General features: G+C 57.7%; 1 protein-coding gene across 2 annotated transcripts in view; it reads right to left on the bottom strand.

Annotated features, from left to right (window-relative positions):
* The window catches only part of AHDC1 (AT-hook DNA binding motif containing 1), a 108,951-nt gene extending 105,759 nt beyond the window's left edge, over positions 1–3,192 (bottom strand). The window contains exons 1-2 of one of the 2 annotated variants that reach the window (XM_044997915.1): positions 3,077–3,192; positions 2,559–2,679 (exon numbers count right to left, since the gene is read on the bottom strand). In XM_044997915.1, the coding sequence (XP_044853850.1) occupies positions 2,559–2,655 (97 nt within the window). In that variant the 5' untranslated portion in view covers positions 2,656–2,679; positions 3,077–3,192. Of the gene's footprint in view, positions 1–2,558; positions 2,758–3,076 lie in introns of those variants that run through there. The other variant, XM_044997914.1, reaches the window with a different exon arrangement.
* Positions 3,193–16,642: the final 13,450 nt, after the last annotated feature.

The following is a 16,642-nucleotide window of genomic DNA, read 5'->3' as shown; positions in this document are numbered from 1 at the left end:
GCTTTCCTCGGGATCTCAGCAGAAACAGACTGCCCTGGGTCCCTGCTGCCTCTTCTAAGGCGCCCACGGCAGGCACTCTGTCCAGCCAGCCCCTTCAGGCCTCCTATAACCTTCCACTGCCTCTCCTTCGCCAGCCTCCAGCTCCCAACGCTGCATCACGTCCACGCCAATACTTCCCCTTCAACCCCACATTCAAGGCACCGGGGCCAATCCTGCTCTGACCAACACTGGTGCCAACCGGGAGCAGCTCCATTGAAAGCAACAGAGCCAGACTATTCTGCATGTGCGTTAGAGGAAGGGAGTGGGGCACTTGCTCAGTGCAAAACCAGCACGAGCGAGGGCACAGTCGGATCCAGTGGGCTAAAATCGCCCTGCCACATAGCGATCCAGGGGGCAGTGGACTGCAGCGGAGTTGCACCAGGCATGGTTTGGCCTATTCAGGTTGCATAGGTATAAAGAGCAGCATTCCCCGCCCCCGCTCCAGATCCCACCGACAAGAAGACAGCCACTGCAAGGGGACACCGGGTGAGTCATCACGCCCCGATTCAGCAAAGCTCTGAAGAGGTCGCCTTGAATTCAGTGGGTCTTCAGCTCCTGCTCAAGTGCTTTGCTGAATGGGTGCCTAAGTCCTTAGGGTTCGCTTCTGCTCTCTGTCACGTGGGTGTCAATCTGGAGTCACTCCACTGACCGCTGGGTTTATAGCAGCGAAACTGAGCTCAGAATAGGGCGTTTGATCTCCACTCCCAAAGCAACATGCCAAGTTCTCTATGCACTGGCCACCTGGTCTTGCATGGGGAGGAACCGGCCCCTGCCAAGTGAGCTCGCAGAGTATTCAATCTCCTCAGCCTGGATATTAGGGTAGTTTGGTTTTCTGGATGTAAAAGAATCTGAGTGTTTTCCAACTAAGCACCCAGGGGGGGTAGTTCTGGTCTCCCACTAGTGCCGCTCAGTGGAGTTACTCCAGCAACCCTGTGTCTGGGTCTGAGCTAAGAATTCCAGTGTGTTATTCGCAAGCAGGGGCTGCAGCGCCTTGGCACCAAGGGGATTTAAAAAAAAATACCCAAAAGAAAAGACTCTTACAAAAATTTGGCCCCTAAGAACTAGATCTGTAGAATTTAAGGTAGCAGCAGGGTCTCCAATGCATCCAACTTTGTGCAGCATTCCCCCCTGCACAGCCCAGCCAAGCACCTTCACCATGCTTGCAACTAAAGGCCTCTATGGACCACAAAGAAAACTCCCCCCACAAATCCCACCATCCAAAGGTCTATCCCTCTGCTGTCCAGCAGCCCCCACCCCTTTGGAGCTGGCGGGGGGGAGGCACAGCAGGAAGGGCTGGGCTGATACAACCGAGATACAGGCGCACACACGAGAAAAGAAATATCACCACAAATTTTGTTGACATCCTTCATTATAACTGCCGCCTGCCTTCTAGTGGACAGAAGCCAGCCTGACAGCTGTCACTCAGCAATCCCACATGCAGGGGGAGGCAGGCGGAGGAACCCTGTGAAATCACATCCCTCCAAAAGGAAATGCATAGATTCCAGGCTTATTTATTTATTTAAAGAAGTAGGCGACTTTGTTCCACAGGTAACGCTGGCTCTAGTAACACCCCCCGCCAGCGCGTGCACACAACTCTGCTTGCCAGACAATGTCTCCCCACCCCAGCCTTTACCTTCCCCCGCCCCCCCCACACCATATCAACCTTGCCAAACATTTCTGCGGCTTTTGCTCCTTGCACTGCAATTAAAACTCCAGCAATTTGGGAACAACTCTCACAGCGGATGCAACTTCGCCCTGCCAAACTGGGGGGGTTGGAGGGGAGGGGGGAATGAGCCAGAGCCAGGAGGCGTCTGTCCCCGACACCCCCACGCTTTTGCCTCGAACCAAACCCACATGCTGAAATAATAAAGGACTGCTGGCTTGTTCTTCCATTCCACACCCCCCCCCTCGCCACCCACCCTTCCCTTTCAAAGCAACTCCCCACCCACCCCCGCCACTTAGTAAACATATCCTCTTACTCTGGGGCTTCTCAAATGCACAGCCCCTGCCTGCATCGCCCCCATCTGCATGTGCAAGGCAGGATTAGTGTTTACACCTAAAGCGATTTTCGGGAGGGATTGAGTCTTTTTTTGTTTTGTTTTTAGTAAAGGGTGGCGGTGGGGGGGGCACACCCCCAGAAAGCCAGCCAGCGAGAGATGGAGAGGTGGCTGCTTCGCAGCATATTGCGAGGCGGTCGCTGGAGTGGTGCGGGCTTCGGGGAGGGCGGACAGGAAATCAGAGAAATACAACCCGCTTGGCCTCCACGGCTGCCAAGCCGCTAGGCTGGGAGACAAAGGCTGTTTCATCTGGACTGCACGGTGCCCTTTAACCCCCTCCCCACAGAGTTTGCTGCCCAAGCGCTCTGCAGCAAGTTACTAGATTAGCTCATTGCAGGGGGGGGAGAGGAAAGGAGGGGGGGGGTTGCTTGGCAAACCCAGCAGCGCCGAGGAGCCGGGCGAGCGGAGCAGCGTGGGGATCCCAGGGGCCGAGGGGGAGGGCAGGGAAAGGTTGGTACTTACCAGCCGGCTGCTGGGCACCCAGCCCTTCCGAAGCCGCCCGCCGGGGGAGGTTTTTCTCTTCCACTGGGGCTGAGTCTTTGCTGCCAGAGAGATTCATGGAGCCCTCAGCACCACTGGCCACCTTCAATGACAGCATGTTCATCGCCTCTGCTCACATTCTCCTCAAGCAACTCTGCGGGGCATGGTCCCCCCCGCCTAGCCTAGCTAGCCACCCACCCCCCCTGCCTAGCCAGCCACCCCCCCCCCGCCTAGCCAGCCAGCCACCCCCCCTGCCTAGCCACCCCCCCGCCTCGCTTGCCGCCTGCCTGGGAGCCACACAAAAGAAAAGCCAGGAGCCGAGGGAGGCGGGGTGCAAGCCTGGGAGAAATCGCTCTCCACCCTCCGCCGCGGCTCTCGGGGCTGGGTGGGAAAAGGAAATGAAGCCAGAGAGCAGAGCTCGGGCTTTTGCAGCTGAGGCTGCTCGTTACCCAACCCCCCTTCCTCCTCCTCCTCCTCCTCCTCCCGCCTCCCTCTCTCGCCTTCTGCTGCGCTCTGCCTGCCGGGCTCCGGCGAGCCTGCCGGGCTGGGGACGGGCTCGCTCCCGCCTGCCTCTCCCTAGCTCTGGGGGCTGCTGCTGCTGCGGCTGCCGCCTGCCTCCGAGCTCTGCTTACCTTCGCCTGTCAGCAGCCGGAGCAGCCGCCGGAACCCCAGGGAGCGCTCCGGCGGGGCATGCCGGGGATTGTAGTCTCCGCAAAGCCCGAGCCCGGAGCGGGCGGAGCCTGGGATCCCGGGGGCGCCCGGCCTGTCTGCGGGGGGAGGGGAGCTGGGTGCGTGGGCTCGGAGCACGTGGAGCCCACGCGGGTGGGGGGGGGGAACCGGGCGGTGTTTGAATCCACGCCACGCCCGGCCGCCCAACCTCTGCAAAGTTTGGGGCTGAACTTTGCACCCACCGGCAGGCTGCGGGGCCCGCCGGACGCATCCCGCTGTGAACCGCAGGACGGGCTGGTTCGGGGTTGTTTTTTGTTTGGTTGGTTTTTTTAGTTCCTGGGATGTGGCACCGCTGCCCTCTGCTGGGTGGAAGCGGAACTGCTCCGCGGTGTGTGTGTCATAGGCTCTCTACTGCTGGTGGGGATTCTCCTTCCGCTCCAGTGGGGCTGCTGGAGGGTTGGAGTTCTCTCCTCCCTGCTGTTGCTAGGATATTCTGGGGAGAGACAAAGAGAACCGTACAATCCCAGGGAGCTAGGTGTTGATTATCTTGCTACCTAAACGCACACAGGATGGGGAAAAAATCCACTTTCTTTCAGCATTGCCAAAACCCCCGTGGTTTTCTCTTAGGTAGTCAGTCAGATTTGGAGAGAAGGGCAGCTGAGAGGCAAGGATGGCAGATGTGGGTAGCCCAATGTGCAGCAAAGCACGGGGTGGGCTAAGGTAAGCCAGTCGCCAGACTATGGCACTGGGAGGGGGTGGCACCAGGGTCTGAGCCGTGGTCAAGGGCTCAGGCCAGGTGCTGGCAAAGGACCGACAGGGACTGCCTTGCACTGCCTCAGGATTGCAGGATTCAGCACTAGGGTCAGGGCAGTGGTGGTGGAGGGTCTAGGGGTTCCCTGTTTCCGGGTGGGGTGGCTGTGTATTTTCCAGCTGACATTTTCAAAGCCATTCAAGAGGATCCTGAGACCCGATTCCCATTGGGAAGGAAGCATCCAAATCCCTGACAGTGGCTTTGGAAACATCAGCCTAAATATTCAAGCCACCTCCATGTGACTTATTCAGTGGGTGAACTTGTGCTTGGAGTCCACTGGTGCTGGGGTTGCCATGGTACTGGGTGTATTTATTAAAGCCCCAGCCCCTGGAGTCATGTGAGTACAAGAGACTCTCAGCTTTTATTAAAAACAAGTAAGTTTTTAACCCTGGTTGTGGACAAAAGATTGAAAATGTGACCTCGAGGCTCCCTAAAGCGTCACAAACCAGAAGGCAAACGAAAAGAGCCCCAGCTGAATTCTCTTGAAAAAGTCTCCTGCTTTTTAAGCCAATCTCATGGTGCTTGGGGCCTTGACTTGTCATTTTTTAACGTTTGGAGTTGGCAGTACAGGGTTGTGTACAAAGTGGATCTTGGTGGAATATTCCTCATATACCCAATCAACACACACACACACTTCAAACATGCATGGTAAAATTGCATGTGCAAAATCCAAAGCTGCGCCTGAAGCACAAGCAAACAGCATGACCATTTCTCACTTTCTATTTCGTTCACGTAAAACACGGTGAGGGATCGACAGCCCTAGGAACTGCATTAGCATCACTGCTATCATGGTAATGCTTAGAAGTCTTGGCCAAGATTGGTACCGCTCCATGCTTGGCACTGTGCGGACATGTAGAAAGAGACAGCCCCTGCCTCTAAGAGATTACAGTCAAAACAGGAGGGGAAACAGAACCTAAGCACGGCCATACTGGGTCAGACCAAAGGTCCATCTAGCCCAGTATCCTGTCTTCCCACAGTGGCCAGTGCCAGGTGCCCCAGAGTGAAAGAACAGGGAATCATCAAGTGATCCATCCCCTGTCGCCCATTCCTAGCTTCTGGCAAACAGAGGCTAGGGACGCCATCCCTGCCCATCCTGGCTAATAGCCACTGATGAACCTTACCCTCCATGAAATTATCTAGTTCTTTTTTGAAGCCTGTTATAGTCTTGGCCTTCACAACATCCTCTGGCAAGGAGTTCCACAGGTTGGCTGTGCATTGTGTGAAAAAATACTTCCTTTCCCCATAGAGCAGGGAGATGATTTGCCCTAGGTCACACAGCAGGTCAGTAGCAGGGTTGGGAGTAAAATCCAGGTCTCCTGTCCCTCAGTCCAGTGTCCTGCCCCCTGCATCTCCGCCTCTAAATACTAATTTGCATTTCTATAGGCCCGTCTTGACAAGGATCTCAAAGCACTCGCTCATTGTTAATGTCACATAGGCTCAGCACTACAATACAATTAAAATACATAATATGACTGATGTTTGTTATGACATTTTATTTTCCCGAGTGATGAGTGAAGGGTTAACTCCAGAGGATTGGGACTATCACTAGAATTTTAATCACACGTGAGTCATCAATGAAGTAACACACAGGTGCAGATGAAACAGAAAAGGTACCACCGGGATATATCACCCATGCATACACTTCTAGGGTGCTTATTGTATATTTAATTCTAATTAATATTTGGGGATCAACAAACACCTAAGACTAAGTCCTCTTCATTGCACTCACCCCATTGCTCTCAGGGACAGCAGTGGGTCTGCCGGGGACTGGTAGGTAAGCAGATGATGCAGAGAGCAGCATGATATTAGACGTTGCAGCTGCAAACAGGATGGGTGTCCTCCACCTGGCTCATTGATAGAATTTGCACATGCACACGACCCGTGGTGTTTGAGTGAGCACATGGAGAGGCTGTTTTTATCATTTAGCCCACGAGGTCAGCCTTGAATGTTCCGCTATTTTTTAGTCACTGATCAAAATCCAGAAGGATCCACATACTCTGATCTCCTAGGATTTTACCTGGCAGGATTCTTGCCTCTTTCGGTGTAAATGCCCATGCCGCACTATAGTGGAGTTGTGGGCATAGCACACATCTGAGGCAGAGAAAAGGAGCAGATTCTCCCCCCCGGGAGACTGTACAGAAAACATTACATTGCAAGCGGCATAGGTTTAAATGGAAAAGATTTATTAATTTCATCCACAGCATTGAAAGGTCGCGTATTAATCAAAGAGCTGCTTAAAACTGTCCGAGTCCTTTGTCGGGTTTGAAGTTCATCTCTATAGTTATCATAAAAAAATACATCTCAACCGGGCCCAAAGCCCCATGGAATTAAAAGGAGATGGGTAGGACCTGCCGCATCCCCTCGCTCCGGTTTGAAACTGGTAGCAAAATTCCCATTGCCTTTGACAGGACGTCCCCTTTCCTCCCCTGCTTTCTGTTGGTCTATATGTCCCGTGCGATGCTCGTGACCGCACATACAGATGTCATACGGGGTGCTGGTGGCAGTCACCACTTTATAAGCGGACCGAGAGTCCTCGTTCTGGAGGCCCTGTTCGGCTATGCCACCTGCATCGGTCTCTGTTCCAGAAGCAATTAATCCTAGCTGAATATGTATACGTGCGCCTCTCCGATTGTGAATAACAATGCATGGGCCCTGCGCCATTCCTAAGGCTGTAACTCAATCCGAGGGGCCTAAGGATCAATATAGACCACTTGAGCTTATTCTGTCCCCAAGCCCCTGGATTGAATTTCACCACGTAATGGCTTTCAGCCCAGGCATCAGCCTATACCGAGAGACACACACACAGTTAAAGCAAGAGACCCTGCTTAGAGCGCACACTGACTCCGCGTCCGGACTCCTGGGTTCTCTTCCCAACTCTGCCACCGACTTGCTCGGGCAAGTCACGTCACCTCTTGGTGACTCAGTTTCCCTGTGCAAAACGGGGATAATCACCAGACCCAGGTTAATTCGTTACTACGTGTGAAGGGCGCCGAGCTCATGGGGTGAAAGGGGCTAGAGAAGAACAGAGCCTCTCACCTACAACCACGGGGCTGCGGGTGCCATCGCTGCGTTCAGCTCCCTGCTGGCAAACAATCAAAAGGGTCTGAGCTGCCCAAATCCCCACTCAAGCCTCAGTCCTGAGTGGGTGCCTGTCCTGCTCATCCCCGTTGGCTTTTGAGCCAACCCTCCCACTTACACCCAGTGACTGCATCCACACGGGCTGCGGTCCTGAGCCCGGCTCCACCCCGTAGCCTCCTCCGTTCCCATTAGACAGAGGCCGCAGTCCTGCATCTTGGACGTAGACGCCAAACGTCTCCGGGCCACGGCCGTTGAGGTCCCGACTTGCTCCGCTCTAGAGAAGGGGGAGCTGGGCGAGATCCAGCGTCGGCCAGAGCCAGGCCCCGGTTCAGGCAGGTCTAGGCAGACCCGACGGGCAGCGCCTGGATGGGTCCATTCCCTGCCAGGGGGAAATCTAGTGACGCGCAGTCCCCGGGGCCCGTGCGTGTTGAATCGCTCGGGGCTCAGGCAGGCGAACTAGGGTCCGTTCCCACACGCGAGGCCTCGACGGCAGGGCACGACACGGCGCGCACCAGTGCGTGCCAAAACCGCCATCGCCTGCAAAGAGGGGCACGCCCACCGGCACCCGCAGCCCATCAGTCACTGTTCACACGGGGGCCCGACTCCCCCCTGATCTTCCCGGAGACGCACCGGGGGCTAACGGGAACCCAACTTGCCCAGGGGCCTTGTTTCTCTCTCCCACCTGGTGCTGCCTCAGTAGCCTGAGTGCGGGGTTACGCTGCCACCTTGTGGCTGGCTTGGCTGGCCGGCCCTCCTCCGCGCCTGGGTTTGGGCGCAGGTTTGTCGCCCGCTGAACTTTTGCATAGGATCCAGGCTTTTCGTTTCATCTTTACTGGCCCGGTAGGGACCCTTCCATCTGTAAACTTGAAAGGAAACCCTAGAAAACCAGGCTGGAACAGCAGGCTGTCCTACGGCCTAGCCGTATAGCCCTGCTGTGCCATGCACATGGTGAACATGCGAGAAGGTACACATCCCTATGCACTGTATTCATCTTATATTTAAAGACAGGCTTGCTGGACTGGCCTCCTGAGACGCACACTTCCTTTGCAGCGATGGGGCTGTAAACTTATTTTGTTCCTACTTGCGTCTAATCACGAGCGGGGTCAGAGCAGGGGGGCAGAAGCCAGGTTTCTACGGTCAGGGGCACAGGAAGGGTTTTAGAGCAAAAAATCATCCTCAGAGGAGGCCGGATTTTAACTGAGTTATTGCAGACCTTTGTGGCAGCCTACAAGTCTGAAAAGCAGGAAATCGCTGTGGTCGGTTTGAATCAATTCCCGGGAGGGCCGTGGCAATGCAATCCCTGCACCGTCCAGAGCTGGACATCTGGCAGCATCGCTGGGCTCCGGGTGTCACAGAGGGGCGTGGGTTCGCCCAGCGTGTGCCTGCGAGTGTGAGAGAAATCCGAGTGCCTCCGGGAGAGCGTATGCGCAGCCAGCAGAGACCCGCTGGTGTAAATCAGGAGTAACACCATGGCACGCGACAGAGTGGGCATCAGCTCTGAATCAGGCCCGCTGGCGCGTTATCCTTTCTGCATGGGGACGGCCCAGCTTTGCGCCTTCCTCCCGGTGCTGTCTGGAGCAGTGCAGAGGGAAACAGCTTCTCCTGGTGCCCCCTGAAGCCGGCAGTGGCGGCTAAGCCAGCACTCGCTAGGAGTCAAATTGGGAAATTCCATCTGGTGTCAGCAGAATAAAAGGATGTTAGGACATTAATAACCAGACCTTTCTGGTGGTTTCAGGCGGAGGAGGGGACTGGTAGAGGAGACCACAGGAGGTTATATTTGTTAAATTATAGGAACACAGGAATTGGCCTCCCAACTGAGACCAATGGTTCATCAAGCCTGGTATGTCATCCCACCCCCACCGCCATGACTGCTCCCAGCTGCTTCAGAGGGACCTCCACATAGTATAGAACAACTTGCACCTGGAGGAAGTTCCTTCTTGATCTCAGGCCCATGGTGATCACCTTATGCCCTGAAGCATGAGGGTTTGTGCCTTGCATATTTTCCCCTAACTAATGTAACTACAGCTATTCTCAGCCGGAGAAATGGGTTAATCCTTTCTTGAAACCTAAATTCCGTGCTCACCGTTATCATGTGGTTGGGAGTTCCACAAGCTAATCAGGTCAAAACAAACAATTCCCTTTTATGAGATGAAAAGGCAACACATGTGTCATTGGGCGTCCCCTTGTTCCTGCAGTCTGAGAGGGTAAACAGGAGTGCCCGAGTTACCTCCTCCATAGGACTCGTTATCCGTACTCATTCGGCTCCTCTCGAAACCGAACGGCCCGGCTCTTTCACTGGGGATCCTTCCTGTAGCTCTAATCACTTCCACTGGCTGCTTTCTCGAACGCTGCATTGTACAACACACAGGGCACCATAAAACGACAGGCTGGTGCCAGCTGACACTTCCCGGGGGAGGAGTTCCAAATGGTGACAACACAGAGGTGACCACATGCCAAGGGGTGGGTTGGCAGAGCGACCATCAACCATGTCAGGAGGGCAAACCCCCATCCCCTGCCCCCAAGCCCAGCTCTACGCCCCCACCAGAGCGCAGCCCGGAGTCCTCCCTCAGTGGGGTGGCGCTGGGGGAAAGGAGGCCGTGCTCCTTCCTCCCACCCCCTCGCCCATATGCGTTGCGCCTGTGCCCACACACACTAATGGGGTTTGGAGGAGCGAGGCATCACGGAGGCTTTTCAATAATTCATCAAGCTCCTTAACGTGCAAATCCCTTCACTGAGCCCACAGGCCCGATTCGCCTTTAAACCCTGCTGCTCTGCACCCTGCTGTGCAGGGGGAAAGGCTCCCGCCTCCTCCAAGAGCGAGGCCAGAGCCGCAGGGCGAGCGCCTGGGAGCAGCAGCAGCCGCCGAAAGGAGAAGCAGGTGCACTGGGGCCCATGAGAAAGAGGATGGCCTAGTGGTTAAAGCTGGCACAGGGTGGGGTGGGGGAAATGACTCAGGAGATCCGGGCTCAAACCCCAGCGGTGGCAAGTCACTGACTCCCTCTGGGGCTCCGTTTCCCCTTCGTTAAAAGTTCCTTTCTCCCACCTTGTGCCTCTCCTGACTCCTTAGATGGCAAACAGGGACCATCCCTCCCAGCCTCCAGCACGCCGGGGCCGTGGGCCTCCCAGCACGGCTGTGACACAGACCAGGAGCGGGGGCTCGTTTTTGCAGGCTCATCCGTAGGCGAGTCTAGCTGTACGGGAGGGAAGGTGTCCAGCGCCCGCACTGCAGTACAACCTCCCCAGACCTGCCGCTTTCCCAGAAGAGCAGGTAATTGATCAAACGCAGCACGGCACACAGAGCTGCAGAGGTAATGCATTTTAAACCTGCCATTGGGGGGGCTCTGCCTTCCTGGCCGAGACCCAAGTCTGTATGTTCCACACGCACCAGGCTGCCTGCGAGGTTCTGCCAAGCTCTCCGGCGTGGCCGGATCAAAATCTGCAGACTCCTCAATTAACTGACCCTACCGGCCTGCTCCCCGGGGAGCAGGTTATTTCTGCCCTCTGACACAGGCTGCTTTTCCAGGTTGCATTGTTGCCGGCATATGTCAGAGCAGAGCGCGTTCCATCACGGCTCACTCCCAGCTGTCCCGGGGAGCGTAGCGCGGACCGCCGCATACGGCTTGCCTGCAAGTCTAGGAGCGCGTGGGGGTGTAGGAGCCCATTACCGGAGGGGCGCAGCACCTACCCACGCAGATGGGGGGATCCGCAGGCTGGCCCTGCGGAAGGGAGGGTGGCAGGAAAGGTCATTTGTGCTGGTAAAATGCCTTGGATCTTCTTTGGTCAGGGTCAGCAGAGCTCCCCGCCCCGCGCCAGCACAGGCTGGCGCTAGCGGCTGTTTTAGTTGGATTCCTGCTCCCTTTGCTCCCATACATTCACCCGCCACAGGGGAGGCATCACAACTGCCAGATCTGCCTCTGACCCGCTCGGCCCTGGGGAAAATTCTCCCTTCCTGCCTGCACCCTTTGCCAGCCTGGCTCAGACTGAGAACCATTGGTAGAACAGGGCCTTTCAGCAACCCCCACCAGCTGTCACTCCTCAGCACCCCACCTGTGAGCAACCTGAGCAGGGATTGCTGGTGATCAGGCAGGGCCTCTGCCCCCCCCCCCCCAGCTAGCCCAGAGTCCTGCCTCTGGCTGCAGCCAAGCAGACATGAAGGGAAGGCAAAAAGCCTCTTGCAGCTGACTAGGTATGCCGTGCTGTAGCTGGGGGAGGTGGCGTTCCTTCCTGACCCAGGGAACAGGAGCTGGATGCCCTGAAGCCTGAGAGTGGCTCCCCTCCCTGCTCATAGAATTACCCAGGCCTTCCCCCCAGTTGCCTCTGCATGCACCTCTGAACCCTTCATCCCACACATTCGCTCCTGCCCACGGAGCTCAGGTGGCTGCTGCCTGCTGGGACAGGCCTGGGGTGTAGGGCCCGGCAGAGGGGATCGGGAACACTCAGTCACACACCTCGCCGGGGAGTCTCCCTCTGCCCCAGTAACTGTGTTACCCACACTGGTGGGGCTTTCAGCCAGGGCCACGCGCCCTCCCAGAGCCCAGCAGAAGCCACCCTTGTCTGCAGCGGCTCCTCGCTTCACTCCCTATTAGCGTTAGTGAGGCAGGCAAGCCCCTCCGGCACCGCCGAGTGACTAATCCCCAGCGTGACGCGGTGACAGCCTCACAGACACAGAATGAGCCGCACACACGGAGCCAGACCTGGGGACTCGGCTTCCGAGCCTCATTACTGGGCCTCCCTTCCCTTCCCAGGCGCGGCCCGGCGGCTCCGCTGCAGATTAGACTTTAATGAAAGCAGAAGGGAAATCAAGAGCCTAAGTGTGAGGTTTGCAGCATGTTGTTCCAGTCCGCGCTGCTCTCTCTCACTCCCCCGCATCAGGCCCTCTGCTCCATAGCCCTGGTTCAGAGGCAGGAGACCGGACACTCCTCTGCCGGGTGACCTTGGGCAAGTCTATGCCTCAGTTTCCTCTTTGGTTTTTGCATTGTAAGCTCAGTGGGGCAGGTTTGTCCAGCGCCTTGTAACTAGTAAAGATGGAGGTGTCACACACAGGTACCCCTCTGCCACCCTACTATGCAACCGGCTGCTATCCTCTCTGGAGGCCCGCGCCCCCTGAGAGCTCAGGCTACAGCACAGGGAGCTGTATCCATAAATGGGGAGCAGAGCTGGTGAGCCACTGCTCCTTGCCAAGCCCTGGGGGACATGCCTGGCGCTTCCTGGTGTCCCCTGTTCATTAGGTCCTGGCTCCCGGTGCCAAGTTTGGCTCTGCCGGGTCTCTGTGCCACACAGCAGCAGCTGGTGCTGGGGAACTTAGGGGGCAGAGAGGAGCTGAGGGATTCTTTAATCAATACAGAGTCCTGGGGCTGGGCCTGTAACTGTGGCAAGAGATTTTTCAGGCCTTAGCAGACGTCTCACGTGATGTGAGCTGCATGGGCCTCCGATAGCACAGAGTGCAGCCAATCGCAGCACCGCCTGCCTGGCACAGACCCAGCAGGGCCCGTCCCCCATTTCCTCCAGGACAGCAGCCATACCCTGGGCATCCGTGGCAACGTCCACCAGGATCCCAAAGCACTTTGCACATTTCGCTGCAGCTAGCTTCCCAGCCCCCGGGGAGGTGGGCATCACCCCCCTTTACAGATGGGGAACCCAGGCCCAGAGGAACGGCTAAGGCACAGCTCCTCAAAGGGATTTAGGCTCCTAAATCCCTTTGATTTCGGTAGGATTTAGGCACCTAAGTCCCATTGATTTAAGTAGGATTTAGGCACTATACCTTTCAAAATCTGGCCCTAAGTGGCTGGCCCCAGGTCACCCACTGAGTCTGGGGAAGAACTGGGAAGAGAACCATAAATCAGAGCCATGGAGATTGGGGGCCAGGGTACCAGGAAGAGGGGGAGGGGGCTTTTCTATAACAGGGATTCCCATGTGTCCTAGGGAGGGACACAGCAGGGCCAGGGACAGATTGCAGGGGGGCCTTGCACACAGGGATTCCCAGGGCTCCTCCATTCCAAGCACCGGGACGGTTTAACTGCTCGGCAGCCCCTCCCCTGAGCGTGGCGTCCACACCAGCACTTCGGAGGATCCCACTGGGGGACACCAGGCAGCGCAGCCCGTTCGTCCGGGAGCCAGGGAGAACCACAGGGTCCGTCTGTGTCCGGCAGCCTCAGCCCAACATCCCTGGGATGCTCCTTCCAGCCCAGCCTTGTCTCTCAGCTCCGCACCTCGCCCCCCAGCACAGGCCAGGAGCTGGGCCATCAGCCGATCACACCGCCGAGGGACACCCAAGTTGGCAGAGTGGGGGAAGGAGCACTCAGCGCCTGGGAGAGCCCCTCCATCATTTGTCCTGGGCCCTGACACACAGTTTTAGGAAGCAAGAGACACCAGCCTGTTCCCTGGGAGCGGGGCAGCAGGCTGTCAAGGTGAAGGACCGCAGGCTCGGCCCGGCATCACCACTTCCCTCCCTCCGAGTCGTTTGCCCTGACCCGGGTAGCTGGCTTATGCCACTATCTCCTGTGGCGTCAGCACGGCTGGTTAGAGACGCTGCCTTCCCCGGAGCTGTCGCCGACAAAACTAACCCCACTGGGGCCTTGAACCTGGGACTCTCCAGATCTAAAGGCAGAAGCTGCTACCATGGGAGCTACTAAACCCAGCCCCCTAGCTAGCAGCAGTAGTAGACTCTACCCTCTTCTGTGGCCCAACATCTCGAGGGGGACGAATGTGCCCTCCCAGTGTGTGCAGCCCCTGCATTAGCAAGGTATCAGCATTCCCCCGGGCCCACCCCCAGCCAGAGAGCACCCCCCGCACTAGTCAGCCCGGGCTCTGGTGTCGGAACAAGCAGATGGAAATACCACCGGAACCGCCAGCCAACGGCGCCCTCGACAGGGGCTCAGGACACACGCAGCGCGCCAGGAGCCTCCTCCAGGGAGCCAGGAGCCTCGAGCAGACAGGGAGGCTGCATTAGCCACGCAGCCAACTCACTGACACGGCCCCCGGCTCAGACCCGCACCAGACTACAGATCCCAGAAAGCAATGACTAAGCCAAAAATAGCCTCCCGTCCCCTCCCCCTCGCTTCAGCGGCAGAGCTGGAGGGGGGCGGCATTAAGCCTGCGCTAGGGGAGAAAAACAACCTGGCTCCCCCCAGCCCCCTCCACCAGCAGCACCAAAGCGCTGGGCTGACCAAGTTCGTTCATCTTTTCCTCCAGCAGCCCCTCTTCCCGGCTTCCCCCCTTTCTGGGGTCTCTCTCCCCTCCCCCCAGCTTGGTTCCTGCCTTTCTGCCTCCCTCCAGGAGCAAAGAAAGAGCCTTTCAATAAAACGGTCTTGGAGGGATCTCTCACCGATCCCGTCTCTGGTGTCGAGAGTGTGGGCGCGCTTGGGAGGCACCCCAGGGAGATCCTCCTGGCAAAAGGATTTGGCAGTCAGGGGAGGGGGGCCAGGCCTGGAGGAGGGGGTAGGGACCCAGGCACATGCTGCCCTCTTAGCCTGACTTTCGCCCAGGTTATTGCTCTGGGGTAAATTCTTCGCTCAGTCAGGGCTGCCCGGGGGGGGGGGGGGGGAAGTGGGGCAATTTGCCCCAGACCCCGTGCCCCGCAGGGGCCCCGCGAGCCCTGGCCCGGCGGCGGTCCAGGTCTTCGGTGGCATTTTGGCGGCACTGAAGGGCCCCCCGCTGCCGAAATGCCGCCAAAGACCTGGACCGCCGCCCAGTGAGTACAAGCGCCGCAGCTCCCCGGCTTTGCCCCCGGCCCCCTGAACCCTCTGGGCGGCCCTGCTCCCACTTACACCAGCTCCACCCGCAAAGGAATTCAAGCGAGGGGTGAAAGCCCCTGTGGACTGGGGAAGAGGTGTCGTGCCGGTTACCCTGGGCAGAGAAGCAGAGAGCCAGCTAAAAACGGAGGAGCCGGAGGTTGACTATTTGACTCTGTCCCAGCCTCCCTGCATGTCCCTGGGTCACTCTGGGCCTCAGTCCCCCACCAGTGCACTGGGATAACAATCCTTTTCTCCACCCTACCCGCCTTTGCAAGCTCAGCGAGTCACCCGCTGTACAGCCCCTAGCACAGGAGAGTCCTGCTCGGGGTGGGGGGGGAGGCCTCTAGGTGCTACTGTTATAATCACCCACTTTCACAGCACAGCCAAGCAGCAGCTAAATTCTCCTCTCCTAGACTGAGAGTGAACGGAGAAACCTCCTCCACCTCCCCAGGCCTCTGCCCCAGGGGCCAACGCAGGGCCGCTCCCCTAGGTATATTTTCTAGCGCTTTGGCCACTCTGGTTTCCCGTTTCCCCCGCGAAGGTGCCTCCAGACTGTCCCCTGGCGTTACTGAGCTCCCCGACAGGCCCGAGAGCCAGCCTTCCCCTGCCGCGGGATGAAATTAATGAGCAGCCCAAGCAGCTCCGCTCCCTCCTGGTTTGCGGCCCCGCCTGCTCCCTTCCCACCCACGGCAGTGTGCTGCAATAGTTATTCCCTCTCATCTGCCCCCCAGGGCTCCCTGCAGCCCCCCCAGGCAGTGTGACCCATCTCCTGGAATCCCTCCCCATTTCGGGCCAAGCCACCAATGCTGCGTCCCCTGAGCTCTGTTGAAAAGCCAGGGGCGGAGCACTTGGACGTCTGTCCCCATCTCTCAGTCTGCCTGGTAACCAGGGGCCCAGAATTAACTCTGCCTGTCTGCCCTGATTCAGAGGCATCAGCCAGGTGTGAGCGAGGGCAGAGTTAACCCCCCCCGCTGCAATGGAACAAGCTGTGCCCCTGGGAAAAGGGGAAGGGGAAAAGAGAGGAGGGGGCGCTGAGGATCCTCACCTGCTGGGAGGCAGGGCCTGCAGCAGCCAGATGCAAAGGAACCCCCCGTAGGGCGGCAGCTGGTTGGGCCCCAGCCCTTACCCCGGATTTAAAGGGCCAGCTGGCAGAAGCACATGCTGGGAAAGGTCCCTCTAAGAGAGCGGAGAATTCTTTGGTGTTCAGACACTTGTTGCATGGAAAATGGCTGGCAGGGAAGGGAGTTCTCCCCTCCCCTTGGAGATGCAGAGGGAAGAGGGCTTGAGCAGGGGCCTTGCCCCAAGCATCGGCGACGGGGGTTCGAAGTGTCTGACGGCCAGCGGCACAGAAAAACAGCAGCGTGTCCTGGAGAAACGCTGGATTAGGTCCCTGTACGAGGCCGTAGCCGCTCAGTGGCTCCCGAGGCTGCGTCCGCACATACCCCCAAAGGCCCCCGCTAGAAAACCTTTCAGCCCCGAGGCCTGCGTGGCTGGCTGGACTCATGCCCTCTGTCCCACTAAGGCAACTGAGACCAGCTGGATTGTCCTTGTCCACTGTCCTGAGGCTCAAAGTGCATTGGCTCAGTGCTGGGCTGGCTTCATGGGGAACTCTCCTGGGGACATTTGCCTCTGCCCCGCTGTGTCTGGAAAGCCTTCAGACTACAGGCACTGCCAGGCGACGTCAGCTCAATGATCCATCCAGCAGCCTGCCCCCAGCAGTGCCCGGAGCCAGCTGCTTCAGAGAACGGGGCAAGAAATTTCTCCCTGCAATTCTG

This window comes from Mauremys mutica, chromosome 23 (genome assembly GCF_020497125.1).
Source record: "Mauremys mutica isolate MM-2020 ecotype Southern chromosome 23, ASM2049712v1, whole genome shotgun sequence".
Classification (NCBI taxonomy): Eukaryota; Metazoa; Chordata; order Testudines; family Geoemydidae; genus Mauremys; species Mauremys mutica.
The sequence above is the reverse complement of the archived record's forward strand: the minus strand, read 5'-3'. Positions and strand labels throughout refer to the sequence as shown.